Source organism: Mesoplodon bidens (genome assembly GCF_964165515.1).
Source record: "Mesoplodon bidens genome assembly, chromosome: 3".
NCBI lineage: Eukaryota > Metazoa > Chordata > Mammalia > Artiodactyla > Ziphiidae > Mesoplodon > Mesoplodon bidens.
In genome coordinates this window covers 25,506,837-25,524,258 of record NC_138178.1, presented here as the reverse complement: position 1 = coordinate 25,524,258, position 17,422 = coordinate 25,506,837, and the positions used below count along the sequence as shown (strand labels likewise).

Here is a 17,422-nt window from a genome sequence, read left to right as displayed (position 1 = left end):
CTTCCTGGTGGAGGTGACTGGTGCCTGTGTCCTGGTGGGTGGGGCTGGATCTTGTCTTTCTGGTGGGCAGGGCTGCATCCAGTGGTGTGTTTTGGGATGTCTGTGAACTTAGTATGATTTTAGGTAGCCTCTCTGCTAATGGGTGGGGTTGTGTTCCTGTCTTGCTAGTTGTTTGGCATGAGGCGTCCAGCCCTGGAGTTTGCTGGCCATTGGGTGGAGCTGGGTCTTAGCGTTGAGACAGAGATCTCTGGGAGAGCTCTTGCCGGTTGATATTACATGGAGCCGGGTGGACTCTGGTGGTCCAGTGTCCTGAACTCGGCTCTCCCACCTCAGAGGCTCAGGCCTGACACCAGGCCGGAGCACCAAGACCAACCCTGTCAGCCACACGGTGGTCTAGGGAGAAACGGAATTTTTCACAATAGCATTTTAAAAGAAGAAATGTTCTGTGTTTCTGATTTTCTCCACAGTCTGTTGCCAAGATATGTTCTTCAATCTGTATGAGGTGGAACTGTCCAACAAACAAGGGGGAAAAGTAGATAAACTAACAGAGTACATTAAAAGGGAGCAATTGGTAAGAATCATCAATTTAAAATATTATGGTTATGTTTTCCTTAAATTGAGAAATTGATATCTATTTATTAGTTGGCTCTGCCTAGATTGAATTGTTTTAGCTTGCTTAAAAGGATGTTTTTTTTTTTTTTTTGGTCACGCCACACAGTTTGTGGGATCTTAGTTCCCTGACCAGGGGTCAAACCCGGGCCCACAGCAATGAAAGTGCCGAGTCCTAACCACTGGACCGCCAGGAAATTCCCTTAAGAGGATGTTTATCATTTAATATTTATTGACATGATATTTATTGGCTAACATGTTCATCCCCTTTGTATCTTAGTTTACATTTTTTGTGTCTCACTAGTCAGTTCATACTCCTGGTTTTAAGTATAGGAGGACAGTTTTTCTCAAATCCTTTTTTGTTGTTGTTTTTGTTTTATGATGGAAGAATTGAGTAGATCCCTAGTATTTCTGCATTAATCAAAGGAGATTGATTTGTGGGATATTTCTTTAAAAGTGACCCTTGTCAACACATAGGTGTATAAAGAAAGAAAAGTTGCTGCTTCTATTGTTTTCATAGTGTAGAAAAGCACGATTCTACTGAGAAATATGTAACATCCAAAGACCTCTCCACTATGTTAACCAGGGCTCCTCGGTCTGAGGATAGGAGTAGATGCTGACCTGATAGTGAGTGATTCCCAAACATCCCAAAGGAAACGGTGTGCGTGATGGAAGTGACCAAACAAGTCTGCTCAGCCCTTTAGTGGCACAACGGACTTATCCCGATAGTAGACAGTATGAAACCAGTAAATTAACAGAATAGATAGGTGAGCTGCCTTGGGGGTAGTGTCAGGTAAGACGCTTGAGTTGCATGTAACAGAAATTCAAACTGGCTTAAACAATAAAGAGCTTTGTTAGGCTTACTTTTCAGTTTTAGATGGTAAAGCAAGTTCAAGTGCTGTTTGCTCAGGACTCTTTTTCTTTCAGCTTCTCCCTCCTCTGTGCAATAGTTCTGTCCTAGGCTGCCAGACAGGGCTGCGTGCTTCCTTTTTGCATCCAGAGAGAACCCGTCCTCCAAACCATGGCTTATGTCCTTAGACCAGTTCCATCATCTGCATGTCTCTCAACAGTAACTGGAAAGGGAATGGCCCACACTGATTAGTTCAGGCCACTCAGAGCCCACCTTCCAGAACTGGGTGCGAGGTCAGTGCCCCCCATTCTGCAGTAAGGAGGTGCAGTGGGTGACACAGGATGCTGAGCAGATAACCACTGAATATCGACTGGGATTATAGGCTATGTGTTTTTGAAGTAGTGTAGTTCATTTTATATTTGGAAATTAAAAGGAAGAAAGTTCAAAGATACTTTCAGAAAATGCATTAGTGAAGGGCCTACTTGTGAGTGCTTCTGGTATTGAACTCAGGAGACTCAGTGCCCAGCTTTACTTCACAGCTTGTGTGTTAATTACTTACAGAAATTACTTATCACATGAGGCCCTTCCCTCTCAGTGCTCCAGGCTGCTTTTCCTGCCTCATTTTATAATGAATAATCTTTACATATCAGTCTCCCTACCTAGACATTGAGCTCCTTGAGGGTAGGTATCATGTCTTAAGCATCTTTGACATCTTGGTGCCTGGTGTATAGTGGACGAGCAGTAAATGTCCCTTGTACCTACAACACTGGACTTCAAGAACAGTACTGAGGAAGGTCTCTTCTTTAAAAGGTGGTAAAGACATGTATGGCTGGATTTTTCTGTGTGTAAATAGAAAAGGCTGGAAGTAGATATTTCAAAGATTCTATGATTTTTTTCCCCACAAAGGTTAAAATAGGAATTTTATATAGCCCTTTCAGTGCATAATTTGAGAGACTAATAAGATACACTACATATTTGTTTTATTTGCACATATTTTGGAATAAAGAAATGTACAGTTTTAAGCAGATACAGGATTTTACTTTCATCTACATTACAAAACTAAAATTCAGAATAATGTAGCTAATTATTGTCACTTTTACTCTTTACACCGATAAAAAAATAAAACAAGAATTACATCTGTTTGCTGATAAATACCAAAGATATGGGTATATATAACTGTTGATACATTTATTCAGTAATTCTTTCTTGAGTGCTTATTGTGTGCCAGAAGCAAAAAGACAAATAGTCCCTGCCATCAAGGAACTTATAAGACTGTAGGAGACAAAAATGTAAACCAGCCAGTGCATAGAGGCTGTGATAGAAATGTATGGAGACTCACAATAGTGATTGTTCCTGTGGGTGAAGTTTCAGTCTCATAATTAGTTCCAATAAATAATTAGAAGTCTTTTTTTCGTACTTGAGTTGTTGCTGAATAATTTATTGATTTATCATATTTGTAGGCTTATGACCTGTCAATTTTTGAAGTATGTTTTATCACTTTATAAAGTGGTATATTTTATTCTGTTTTTTTAACTGACAAATTATTGTATGACATTGAATTTTATCTTTGTTAAGGGCATATAGGCTTTTGAAATGGTGACTAATGGGTAAGAAGAGCTGTTATCTCTGTGATTTAGAATGACTGAAGATGCCACTGAAGACTGTGGTAGAGGGAAAAAAGTAGTATTTATTTTCATCTGCATTTCTTATAACCGGGGGACCTAATGATGTTATTTCCTTTTATTACTCATCTCTTAGGAAGCTGTAGAAAGGATTCTTTTAATGGATGGTATCTTCCAGTTTTTCTAGTTCCAGGATTCTCTGATATGTTTTGTATTAAAATGAGCTTAACATGTTAATCATAGGTCTGATTGACCTTGAATTCGTAGTGGCTAAATGGGAACAGAGCGGCTACTTAGCAGTATGAAATGTCCAACATGTCAGTGAAAAAAATGAAAGACGTTGTTTCTGATTGATTTGTTATGTAGTTGAACACTATCCTAAAACTAACCCGTGATGTTCTAGTTATTTATTATATGTAGCCATATAATAGGCCAAACAAGGCCAAGATTACTTGAATGCTAAGGAACTTGCAGTTTCTGATACTGGGGACAAAATTGTCCTGATTCCCATAAATACTGACATTTCAAGAATTTTTTTCTTTAACTTTTCATGAGCTTAAAAATCACTGAACAGGGCTTCCCTGGTGGCGCAGTGGTTGAGAGTCCGCCTGCCGATGCAGGGGACGCAGGTTCGTGCCCCGGTCCGGGAAGATCCCACATGCCACGGAGCGGCTGGCCCCGTGAGCCATGGCCGCTGGGCGTGCGCATCCGGAGCCTGTGCTCTGCAACAGGAGAGGCCACAACAGTGAGAGGCCCACGTACCAAAAAAAAAAAAAAAAAAAAAAAAAAAAAAAAATCACTGAACAATGTGGTAGAGGGAGAAGGAGAGATGAATTGAATCTTCTTTCTTGCTATTTTATGTTTAAGGCAATCGTCAGATGCTTAGAAGATCGAGAATTTTTCATTTTACTTACGTCGTCAGCCTTAATGTCAGAAACAAGTAAGAAGAACTTTTTGAAAAAATGTTTTTCAGTATGTTTACTTTTATTGTATAAGATCAGCAACCTTACTTTTCTTCTGATTCTCATTCTGTGTAGGTTTTGGAGAGGAGCAGATGGGTCTTCACGGGTTGCATTTATTCCATTCATCCCCGTCAGCAGGTAAGGACCAGGACTGGCAGTTCACAGCACCTGTGGGCCATTTTTCAGTCCTCATCTTAAACTCTCAGCAGCATATGACCCTGGTGACTCTTTTCTTCTCTTAAATAACTTTCTTCCTTTACTCTCCCTGGTTAATCCTTCATCTCCTTTCTTTGTAGGCTTATCCTTTCCTGTCTGCTCCATGCTCAGATATCCACCTGCGTATGGACATTTCTTTCTACTTAAATGTCTCAGATGGTCCTCACATTCAGCATGTCCAAAACTGGATTCATTTGTTATTGAACAACAAGAGCTAGGAGATGGTTTTATCATACTCTCCCAGTCAGTAGGACTTAAGGTCCTCACAGAAGCACTTCCCTCTCTCTGGACTACTTGTCTCCTTCCCCCTGATCGGATGATGTTGACCACCCCCCCAGCCAGGACCAGGAATTGCCTGTTAGGGGCAAAAAATATTGCTCCTGCAGTATGTAAATAGATATACAGTATATCTGTGGTATTAGAATTTCAGAGGGCAGTTAGGAAACAAAGTCTAGAAAGGCTCTCTCTGGTGGGGGTAGATAATGGATAAAATTGGAGGAGAAGCACTGGTCTAGCCACTTACCCATAGCTGTCAGGTGTCAGTTTAAATATTACTTTATTTATTCCCATCACCACTCTTCCTTCAATTAGGACCCCTAGGCTTTTCACCAATATAATTTAAATATTTATTTTTATAACTATTTAATGCCTGCCTTTCTTGTATTCTACTGCATCCCTACTGCCTAGCAATGTCAGGCACCTAAAAAATAATAAATGCTTGCTGAGCAAATAAATAAATGAAAGTAAATGAGTCATTTCTTTTAGTCATATGACGAAAATTTCCTCATTGTTTTATAATCACACTGTGTATGTTTAAACATAATTTGTATATAGTATATAGTATTTATAAAGTTACAACCAATCCAAAAAAAATTTTTTTTAATTGATGTTTTTAAATTGTATTCAGCTACTCGAAGCAGAGAACTACTGGCATCACCTCTTTGGAATAAGCAAAATATTACCAATTATAATAACATAATGGCAATAGCTGCTTGCATTTTTCAAGCATTTACTACATTGGTATTCTGCTAGGCACAACTGATTTCACAGCCCTTAGTAGGTTTTTTTTTTTTTTTTTTCTTAGTAGGTATTTTTATTATGACCATTTCAAAGACGAGGAAACTGAAACTTAAACTTGCCCCTTAAACTTGAGGTCAAACAGCTGACTCTGAGCTGGCTTCCAGCTCTGTTCCCGCACTGCCTCCCTCCGTATGCAGGAGCTCTGCCTTTATTCTTATTTTTAGGTGTACACTACCACTTGAATAAGAAACATTAGTTCCTGTACCATTTGGTGTTGAACAGCACAGGATTTCTTTTTGAGTAAACATTGGAGTGTTGTGTTCAATGTTCACAGCCTCCTCTAGTTCATTAAGACACTTTTCTATTTCTGGTCACTCAGAAATGTTCAGTGCTGTCGTTATTTGTTTTAAGTTGAGTGACTCTTCACTTAGCAGACTTAAAAAGTTCTTTTTCTTAGATTTCATAATAGCCTGTTGTTACAAATCGTTCTGACTTCTGCCTTTCCAAATTCTTGAAATAATGAAGTTGTCTAGAAAACTACTGCTTTATTGTGGACTGTTAGTAGTACATAAGAACTTTGTCATGTTTTATTTTTCCTTGTTACTTTCTAAATGAACTGCAGAGAAAGGAATTTTTATTTTAATTGCTAGCCACATTTTCCTATTTATTTTTATTTGCCATTCTTTTCCTGATACCTGCTCAAGTATAAATGTATTCAGCTAGGTTTCTTAATTTTGCAGTTACTTTTTCGTTAGAAAGAATGGTATAATTCATACTTCAGTTTAGTAGGCACCAAAGGTCTTTATTATCTGTGGGTTTTTTATTACTGATAAATTACTTTTTCTAGGATTTTATTACCTATTTCTCAGTGACCTGACCTTTTCTCTTTTTTCCCTGTACTGTTTTCCTTTAGGGTATTGATTTGCTGAAAAACTAGCATTTCAGTCAGAGAGTGAACCAGGGAGAGGAAGTAAAATATAGACTAGTCAGTCTAGTTACATAATATTAAAAAATTTCATTTGATAGAGAAGGTGATGACATATATACCAGTAGTTACCATGAGACTTGGGGGTTACTTAGGGTTTACTTTCTTTTAGTTCAACTGGCTTGTGTTGTAACTCTCGTTTCTTCCAGTTTTATTGAGATATTATATAATTGACATACAGCACTGTATAAGTTTAGGGTTTACCAGCATAAAGATTTGACTTACATACATCATGAAACAACTACCACAGTAATTCTAGTGAACATCCATCATATCTTACAGATACAAAATTAAAGAAAATAGAAAAAAAATTTTTTTTCCTCGTGATGAGAACTATTAGTATTTACTTTCTTTTTCCTTCTTTGGCTGCGTTGGGTCCTCGTTGCTGCAGGCTGTCTCTAGTTGCGGCTAGCGGGGGCTACTCTTCATTGCAGTGCACGTGCTTCTCATTGTGGTGGCTTCTCCTGTTGCAGAGCACAGGCTCTAGGCACGTGGGCTCAGTAGTTGTGGTTCGCAGGCTCTAGAGCACAGGCTCAGTAGTTGTGGCGCACGGGCTTAGTTGCTCCATGGCATGTGGGATCTTCCCAGACCAGCGCTCGAACCCGTGTACCCTGCAAAGGCCGGCAGATTCTCAACCACTGCGCCACCAGGGAAGTCCCAGTATTTACTTTCTTAACTTTCATATGTAACGGCAGCAGTGTTAATTATTTTTATTATGTTGTACATTACATCTTCGTACTTATTTATCTTATAACTGAAAGTTCGCACCTATGACTACCTTCTTAAGAGAATTTGAAGTAGGTCATATAAGGTACAGATTAGATATATTTTAAAAGCAGAAAATGAGAATAGAAAAGTAATTCTGCCAACTCTAAATGCCGGTGCATTGAGCTCACGCTGGGCTCCTGGTCAGATGAGATGGAGCTGCAGGCAGGCCTGCCTTCTTCATTCTCACCTGGTGATCCCATCTGAGTGACTCTTTTTTGGTTCTGTGTGTGCGTGTTTTCATATATATGGAGATAATATATGTTGATTAAGTGCATCCATAAGTCTTCTATTAATTGCTGTTAAGATTACCATTTGAAACACTGTATCATATTTAACCATCCTATAATTTTGTAATCTAAAGCGTTTTTTCCTGCATGTTTTTGAAAAAAAAAAGAACTTTGGGTTTTTAATACATGTGTATATATTTTAGGGCTGAAAGACTTGAAAGTTGAAGATGACATCTCATTGAAGGTGGTACCTGTTTTACCTGCCCTTAATTGTGCCCTGCTGGAAGCAAAGAAATCATTTCCTGAAAAAGGAATCTGTCTAAACACATTAGTAAAGCATAATTTCCAAGAACTATACAAGGTGGACAAAAGTCCTTCATTGACTGCTGCTTCTCAGGACGGAATTAAAGAGACTGCATTCTTTGGCAAAGTGTCCAGTGGTTTTGACTTGACTCCTCCAGCTGAAAAGTGCCCTTTACAGTCCTTAACTCAGTTGAGGTCTTATTTTTCAGATCCTAATGGGTACATTTTGGAAGTATCTACTGTACTAGACTTATTGGCAGAGTGTCCTCAGTCTCCTTGTATTTCAGATGGAATTTGTGATGCTGGATTTTCTTTAGTTATGACTCCAGATCCTGAATTTCACGACTCAGAGGCAGAAGTAAGAAAAGAAACAGAAACACAAAAGAATTCTGAAGAGATGTTTAAAGCAAGGCAGGGAGCTCTGGTCCCACTAAGTCCAGCATCAAATCTGAGAGTTCAGCGTAAGAGAAAAGCAAGCACGCTGCCTGTGGTACAGAGTAAAAGGGTGAACTTGTGCCATCCCTTTCCCAAAAGAACTTCTGCTGGAGTAAACAAGGGTCCAGACTCTCCCACGACTCCCAAGTTAGTCAAAGGACAGTTTCCTCAGAAAGGAAAAAGAGGTAAGCATGGTCTGTATGGATTTTCAGATGAGCATATAGTAATAACTGTTGTGTGTTAACCCTGTTCCTGTGTGACCATCCTGGACTGTAGCTTGACAGTGTCCGTTAGCTCTCTCCAGGTGATTTGTGTGCATGCTAAAGTTGGAGAAGCACTAACCTAGATAACATGAAAATCAAGAAATAGGATAAAAGCCCACCCACCAAAAGCTTGTATTTCACTTGTAAAACTGCTCAAATCATCACTCAGTTATTTACTTACCTGTCTAAGAAATAAGGTCATTCAGTTTCTGAACTGTCCTCGGACAAATTTGAGTGGAGGAAGAGGATCTCCTAAAATCAGGCACACTAAGAACAGATGGCAAAAACTGATAAGTGGTAGCCCGAACATGTTTAAAGAGGGGGAAAAGTGCCTGGACCCTCCAAAACTAGAGCATCCTGGGGCAGAATTTCTAATCCTTTGTGTGTTTTAAAAGTGGTCACCTGGATCCTACTACAGACCTATTGAAACAAGGTCCAGTGGCCTCGAGACATATATATTGAAACAGCTCCTCAAGTGGTTTTGTTGCCCCCTGAAAACTGAGGAAGAATCAGCGTCCAGAGCCATTTAATGTTAGTCAAATGCACTTCAGTGAACAGAGCACAACAAATAACACAATTTTGGCTTAGAGTCATCTCAGATTACGTGTGGCGTATTTTGTTTGAAACTAGGGAACTTATGCTCTATGACCCCTGAGAGAAGAGGTGAGCAGACTTGGGCCAAAGGGCCCCTCAGGCATTACCTGTTGTCTCTGTACGTCACTGCGCTGGCACAGGTGGGCAGCTGTGACTGAGGTCTGGCCCTTCACAGAAAAAATGTGCCAACCCTATCTATAGTATTTTGAATTTAAAAATTTTGATGCCTAAAGAAGAAACACTGGAGGTGTGTGGATCCCCAGGATCCTAGATAATTAAGATTTTACCCTGTGGTTTAACAAGTAGTTATTTCTGGCCAAGTATAGTTTGAGAAATTGTGTGTGTGTGTGTGTGTGTGTTTAGGAGGGTGGTAGAAAGAACGGCAGTATGAAGCAGCGACTCACACTCTACATTTCCTCACAAATTCCAGGCCAGCCATATTGGGTTTCTTCTCTATATGAACCATTTTAAAGGTATTAACTAAATTACCTATAATTCAACATATATGTTGTCACTGTTTCTCAAGTGTTTTAATTTCATCCACTATAAGAAATATGTTTTAGGGACGTTCCTGGCAGTACAGTGGTTACAACTCCACACTTCCAGTGCACAGGGCATGGGTTTGATCCCTGGTCAGGGAACTAAGACACCACGTGCCACACAGTGTGGCCAAAAAATGAACAACAACAACGATGTGATTAAACCAGCCAAGATGACTAAATATAATACCACAAAAACTCAAAAAAAAAAGAAAAGAAAAGAAATATGTTGTATATTGTAGTCCAGTACACACAAATTCATACATACTGAAACTATTTCAGAAAACATTTACCTAACTATGTGTAATACAATCTGATATCTTCTGTTTCATTTAATAAAGAATTCTGGTTGCAGCCCATTAAGTTTATTTTATAATACACCCATGGATTATTGCATGCAGCTTGAGAAACATGTCATTGAGTGATGCAAATAAGCAGGGCAGTCCCTGCACGATCACCTGTTTCGTGTTTCTCCTTTTCCTTGCAGGACCTAGGTTGTGAGAGATGTTCCCCTCCTGCCCATGCACACCTTACACTTCCCCTAGTCTTGATCATCTCATCTTATTTTCTTTCTCTTCTTAATTTAGTCTTAACAGTTTTCCTGCTTGACTTACATTTTGCCTTTTTTTATGCTAAAAATTTTAGAAACTGTAACCGGTATAAAATCAGAAGTCTTACTCTAAAAACAAATAAAACTGCTACTTTATTGCCTTAATAGTTTAGTAGGGAAGAAAATAATTAGACCCAGGGAAATGTACAACATTAAGAGAGTCTAAAAGCTTTTTTAAAAAACCATTTAGTTTTCTGACCTTCAAAAGAATAAAATGAAATTGGTCTCTTTTCTACATTTCACTAATAACCATCACATTCTGAAAGTGTTTAATATGTTTTCTGTTCTCAATCAATTAGACATAGTATTTTCCATATAATGTGATTTTAAAATATTCGCAAACATTCACATGTGTGATTATTTTATATAGTCAGTGGGGAAAACGTTTTCACAGGGAACATTTATTAACATTTTTTTTAACTCTTAAAGGATTGAAACACTTTCTGCGTGTGATACAAGCAGGTGGTTAATAGTTTTTTCTCCTCATGTGCCTCCACCTTTAGTTCTTTCCTTCCTTCCCTGTGAGAAGTAAAGCTGAGCATTTTGTAAGAGAAATGAGCAAGTATAATAGATTTATAGGAAGTTAAATCAGAAGAGGACTTTCTTCAGTGTACCTTCCTCTGTCTTAAGAGATGATTTTTCAGGCAGTGTTAAAGCTTTGATATTTAGGTGTAGTGAAGGAAAATATGTAAGATGGCTCTTTGTGAACCTACAGTCTCTTCTCTACAGTGTGATCATGGTTTTAACCACATGGTTTTATGGGAGCTGTGTCGCTTTTGTGTAAAGTGAATTATCCGTCACCCTGTGCTGTGAGCTAACATGTTCAGCCTTACCTGCCACATCAGTCAGCAAAGATTATGGAATCTTTTTAAAAAATTAAGTCATGCCTTGTTTTTATAAAGTTATTACTCTGATATTTTTCTCCTAATCCTAATTAGGGATATATACCAACACTTAGCAAGCTCAAAAGTCTTTTAATGAAATACCCCAAATTTTATATTTTATTCCCCCTTATTAAAGTTACCCCCCCAAAACAAATCAAAGGAAAGCTATGCTGATAAACATGTGAGCCCCCTACCCCTTAAAAAACGGTGTCTTTTCTGCATAAGGTGCTGAAGTGCTGACTGCACAGTTTGGACAGACAACCAAACTGGATAGGAAAAACCAAGGAGCTCCTATTTCTAAAGATGTTCCAGTGTCAACGAATGCTAAAAGGGCAAGGAAACGAGAGACATCTTCAGTCAAAACTGTTCCAAGGGCTGAGCCACCTGTGAAGAAATCTCCACAAAAACAGAGGGTAAATATAGTAAAAGGCAATCAGAATCCCAGAATCAGAAAGCAGCCACAATCTGGTAAGAAATTTCTCTTCCTATAAATTTCAACACCATAATACAGACTAATCGAGATTATAAGATAGCATATTGAAACAGTATAAGATCAGTTGAAATCTGTCACGTTCTTATGGTCTTCTTTAGGTCAGACACTGACAGGACAAGTAACTTGGTTTCCCATTGTGAATAAATCAGAAAGTGCAAAGATTCATACCTTCACAAATTAGACCCTACTTTTCATTTTGCAGAAAGCCTGAACATGAACTGTTTAGCAGAGTTAAAGTATAAATGGCCTTTTTTATGACTAAATTCACAAGCAAGTAGCATCTGGCAGTATTTTTCTGGACCATAATCAGTTATAAAAAGAAGATTATAAGTTTGTCCAGAGGGAACTGTAAAGACATGGTTCAAAGCAGTCAGTAATCCCGAATCCTGTATTTCGTTTGTTTATTTGTTTTTTAGGGTTTTTTTTGCGGTACACGGGCCTGTCACTGCTGTGGCCTCTCCCGTTGTGGAGCACAGGCTCCGGACACGCAGGCTCAGCGGCCATGGCTCACGGGCCCAGCCGCTCCGCGGCATGTGGGATCTTCCCATACCGGGGCACGAACTCGTGTCCCCTGCATAGGCAGGCAGACTCTCAACCACTGCGCCACCAGAGAATCCCCTGTATTTGGTTTTAAAAGGCATTAAATTAATTTTTAAAGCAGTTTTACTTTTCTACTTCTACTTGTGCAGAAGTGAATAACCAAGTCTCCTTATGTGAGCCAGCAGCTGACTGCTAGTTCTGTGTTCCACCTACTGGAACCTCCTTGTTGCTGGCACATTCCCTCATCACCGCGGACCTCACTTTTCTCCCAGCTCCATGTCCTTCTTCACACCCGTCTCTCTGAGTAGAGTGCAGCTCCACCAAGCTGCAAAATCTATACATTTTACAGTATCTTCAGTATTCAATCCTACTGTGTTGTATGTGTGGTGGTGTTTTTTGTTTAGAAAAACCTTCATTTCCTCATATCTCTGTATTTCCATCAGTTTTCTGTCTAATCTCATGATTCTACTTTCTTATCTACCTTTAGATTTTTTAAAAGCCTCAAATTTAGTGGAATTCAGGAAAAGAAACTCTTGTTTTGTTGGGGTGATGGTATCATGGATGAGCTTGGTTTTTTCTTTCCTCATTTTTAAAAAAAATTTTTTCGGTCGCACCTCGCAGCATATGGGATCTCAGTTCCCTGACCAGGGATCAAACCCACACTGCCTGCATTGGAAGCGCAGTCTTAACCACTGGACCACAGGGAAGTCCCTTTCCTCAGTTTCGTTAATGATGTTTATGGCTGAAGATTTTTCTGAAAGCTCCTCAGTCATATCACCATACAACCTGTACAGTCATACCCAACGCGGACTCTCTGCTTCTCTCCCCAGGCAGTTACGAGGTGGTCTTACCCACGGGTCCACATTTCTCTCCCGCCAGGCACGTGGTGCCACCCACACGAACCATGCCTGTTGTCACTCCTGTGCCTTCCCCTCTGCTCAGCTAAGTCCACACGGAGCCATTTCCTGATGCTCTGATCTGCACTCATTTCTCCTTTTTTTTCATTTCTTTTTTGGGTTTCTGAGAACATTAAAGAGTTAATTCATACTATTTTCCAATCATCTGGTGTGTCTTGGTCCTATCTTTCCAATTAGTTTGTAAACAGGGTGAGTATAGATACATACATAATGCATTGTATTCCCAGCCTTGTCATTAGAATTCCTTGTGCTGAATTGGCTTCTGTATACTTGTAGGCTAATCGATTAGTGGGAGGAGGTATGCAACTGGGCATTGGCAGAAAAGTGAGCCCAGAAAATGAAAAGTTTCCAGAATGGGTATTCAGAAAGAGGCCGATTTGTATTGCAAATGTCTGTATATATTGTGCAGCCACATTCCAAGTGAAAATTTTAAGATTACCACCTTTTAAATAATGTGTTAATTTTTCTTTTATTTCTTAATCACCCATGCTAATCCACTTCATTTCTTTTACTTGAAATATCAGAGTTTAAGAAGGCTCAATCATTTTGTTACTGAAACTAATGGTTTTCTGTCCTTTTAAAAGTTTTTAATATAGTTTTATTTACTGAACTCTTTATATTTTTTATAATTTATTTGGCATCATTTTATCTATATTTCTTAAAAGAGATAAATTATCAGTATTGTATTTTTAATTAACTGAAAACCTCTAACAAGTCAGTAATTAAATGATTTACCTGAAATGACACATATTTATTAAAATGAACCCTTCTTCTTGACTCAGTACAGTGTTCTCTATATTAGACCTTCCTCATAGTGATACTCAGTGTAAGAACCATAGTGTTTAAGGATAGAATGAACTTAGTGTCAGTAAACACATCAGATCCTAAAATGAATGTGTTTCCAGTACACCCAGAGGGTTCACAAGACAGCTCTCTTTGGGCCACTTTCTCGTACCTCACCCCATTGGGCTTTGATATTTTAAATAAAAACTGGGTAGTGGTTGATTAATTTTACCCTCCTCACCATACACACACTCTTGTCATTCTGGTTGATGGCCTCATAGGCCAGAGTTTTCTCTGTAAATGTACTGTCATTCGGCTTTGCAGACAGGTCAGTAATTTATTTCAGACCTGCTACTACTAATTGTAAAGAGGAGCACAGTTGGCTTTTCTGTCCATCCAGCCACCTGCTACAGGGACTCACTGCCCAATATTGTTGAGAACTTTGTCCTACATGATAACCACATTTTAAAAGGCTGAATCAAAGTCCTGAGAAGGCAAGTAAACCACCTGAGAATCTTAGTTTTCTGACCGAACGCCAGTGCGTAGATTTGAGTACCTGCTGTAAGGAGAATTATCAGTAGATGAGGAGGTTTGCTTTTTTGCAGATAGAATAGAGAGGAAATGTTTTTAATGCAGAAACTGAGGTTTTAAAACTTGAAATTAATTGGCGATTCTGAATATTCTTACTTTTCTCATTTTTTATTCATATCATAACGTATTATAATTAAACATCAATATGGTTAAAAATCATCTCTGGGGCTTCCCTGGTGGCGCAGTGGTTGAGAGTCCGCCTGCCGATGCAGGGGACACGGGTTCGTGCCCCGGTCTGGGAAGATCCCACGTGCCGTGGAGCGGCAGGGCCCGTGAGCCATGGCCACTGAGCCTGTGCGTCCGGAGCCTGTGTGTCCGGAGCCTGTGCTCCGCAACGGGAGAGGCCACAACAGTGAGAGGCCCCCGTACCGCAAAAAAAAAAAAAAAAAAAAAAAAAAATCATCTCTATTTTGAACTTAGGTGATATCTCTAATAACTTGCCAAGGGAAATGATTTCTAAGAAAGTACATTAACATTCTATAATATACACTTTAAACTTAGAAATTCTTAGATTCTCACTAGATTGTAAGCTCTCTGAGGGCAGGAGTCTTGTTTTCTTGTTTTTGTTTTTTCTCTTTGTATATTTCTTTAGCTGAGCAGTATGCCTTGTGTGTAGATCAGTACATGCAGTTTTGAAGGGTGATTTCTTTTTAAATTAATATGCACATTCCTTAAGACTTGTTCCTCTGGTAAATACATTATAATACATCAGGAAGTTGGACAAGACCTCACTCTGGTAATAAAAATTTAACATACAATTTATGCAACATATCAAGAGGTTTTTCTTGAATATGTTGACTTCACTGTTGATTTTCACTGAACCATAGTAATATGACAAAGAATTAATTCTATGGAAATCAAGTGTTATGTGTCTTTTTTTCTTTTATGCTGAAGCCAAAGGAGAAACGTCTTCACAGCTTCAATCAGAAATTTCAGATGGTCAAGAAGACGTTACTAGCATAAGTACAGCTCAACCAGAAAATATCACGGTGGCTCCAAAAGACCCACCTGAAAACTCCATTGTCAACTGTGACTCCCAGGCCTTAAATATGTTGGCTGATCTTGCATTAAGCGCTGCTACCTCTGCCACACCATCCTCTGAGCCCAGAAACTTTCCCTGCTCCTCTGAATTGCCACAAAACGAGGTTTTGCTTTCTAAAGAACATTCTTTGTGCAGTACATCGGACCATGAATATCATAGAGGAGTTAAAAGTCAAAAAGGTGGACCGTTATCCAAGCCTTCCTCTGATAAGAGTAATCTGACATCAGACCCCACGGTCAGCCAGGAGGAAGAGAGCTTGGTTCCTGGCATTCAGGCCCCTGTGGAAGCCCAGTCGGCACTGCCTGAGGAAACCGTAGAAAGTTCCGACGCAAGCCAGAGCTCTTTTGTTGCTGTGGAGCATTCCTATGCCCTGCTCCTTGCAGAACATTCAAAGAAGCATCTACAGCATAGAGGGGCCCCAGGCCCTGCGTTTGCCAAGAATGGCACAAAAGGCCCTGAAGCGGGAACCCCAGTGGGGAAAGTGATGCCATTTCGGCATCAGCAGGTCACCTCCCCACTGCAGAAGCTTTCTGAGGCCCCAGCGCTCAGGCGCAGGAGCAGGGTGCTGCCCTCCAGCCTGCAGGACTTCAGCCGCTCTCATACCGTATTCAGCTGTGACGGCTCCTTTAAGGTCACTTTCAAATGTGAAGCAGATTACGTGTTCAGCTTAGACAGCAAGTATACCAACAACCCCCTGGAGAAGACTGTAATCAGAGCACTACACGGGTGAGTAGGAGTGACACTGGATGAAAATGGATGAACTTCTCTGTTGAGATAAATGTAGCGAGAAGGGATACTTGTGCTAAACTCTGGGGAGAGAGAAGGAAGTGTGTAAAATCCAGTAACTTGGGAATAATACCAAGCAGTTAATCGCCAACAATTAAGAAAACCTTAGTCTTCTGCACGGCTTTCCATCTTGAGATGCTCCTTCATGAGTCTTTCTGGTCTTTGAATTATAATATGTAAATGAGATGTTAGTGTAAAATAGTGAGGTAAAGAAATAATGCTTTACAGACTGAATTCCAGAAGAAACATTTAAAGAATTACTTCTAGCTTGTCAAGTTGGTCAGATTGCTACGAGTGAGCAGTTTTCACGGGGTCGTTCTATAAATCTTCCTTAAGGGGTCAACGCAAAATAACAGAGAGCTGAAAGCACGGGCTTTGGAGGGTAGCCTGACCTTGGTGTTGAGCCTGGGCTCTCCTGCCTGCCAGCGTGTGTGCCTCGGGACAGCGCTGCTCACTCTTCACTGAGACTCATCTGGGCTCTCACTGAACTGCAAGTTCTGACTCAGTACATTTGGGATGGGGCCTGAGGGTCTACATTTCTAACCAGTGTCCAGGTGATGCCAAGGAAGGGTGACAGTATGTGAGCAACACTTTTAAGCATGGGTTTAGTAATAGCCACTAAAGTTAGAGAGTTATGAGGGAATTATGTACATTAGGGTTTGCATGGTGACGGGCACATACTAATAAATGGTAACTATCACTATTAGCAGGAAGTGTTAGCCTGTGAAACAACACTGAGCTCCTGGTAGGGGGATACTGCACATGTGAGGGACTGAATTCCATGAGACTTCTTTCCTTGCTCCAGGCACGAGCTCACGCTTTCATCCCCACCTGCTCAAGAGGGTCACTTCCTTAGCCTTAACCCTGTTTCACTGAAGCCTAGTTCTGTAGCCCCTCTGACTTGTTCCACTCAGCTCTGCTGTCCTTTGGCCTGGCAGATGGCCAGAAATGTTTTGTGTCTCCCCTTCCGGTTTCAGGAGAGTCTCCAGAGCTGTACTCTGAAAATAGTATAGTTCTGCTGAATTGCCCAACTCCTTTAATCTTCAAACTTCCCAACTATTAGAACAGACACATAAAAACAGAAAAGAAATGAGTTGGCCAGACTTAACAGAAGCAAGGAGATGAGGATTTGGGAAGTTGCTGAAACCATTATTCACATAATGTGTCTATCATGTCCCAGGAGACCTTGCGCTGAATAAGAGAAAAATCCTAGGCTAGGAGTGTGAAGGCCTATATTCTGATCATGGTCCTACCACTCACAGATTTTGTGATTTGAAAGAAACCGCTTAAAGCTCTGATTTTCAGTTCCCTTCTCTGTCTCTGTAAAAAGATTGAATTAGATTCACTGTAATTATTTGTTAAATCAACTTCATTTTTAGTTTA

The 17,422-nt window shown here is 39.9% G+C and overlaps 1 protein-coding gene across 1 annotated transcript in view; it reads left to right on the top strand.

Moving 5' to 3' along the window:
- Positions 1–17,422, top strand: part of TASOR2 (transcription activation suppressor family member 2) — a 68,778-nt gene that overhangs the window by 34,610 nt on the left and 16,746 nt on the right. Inside the window, exons 12-17 of the mRNA XM_081229223.1 lie at positions 468–571; positions 3,949–4,021; positions 4,119–4,181; positions 7,463–8,182; positions 11,113–11,355; positions 15,106–15,979. Coding sequence (XP_081085349.1) covers positions 468–571; positions 3,949–4,021; positions 4,119–4,181; positions 7,463–8,182; positions 11,113–11,355; positions 15,106–15,979 — 2,077 coding nt within the window. The remainder of the gene's footprint in view (positions 1–467; positions 572–3,948; positions 4,022–4,118; positions 4,182–7,462; positions 8,183–11,112; positions 11,356–15,105; positions 15,980–17,422) is intronic.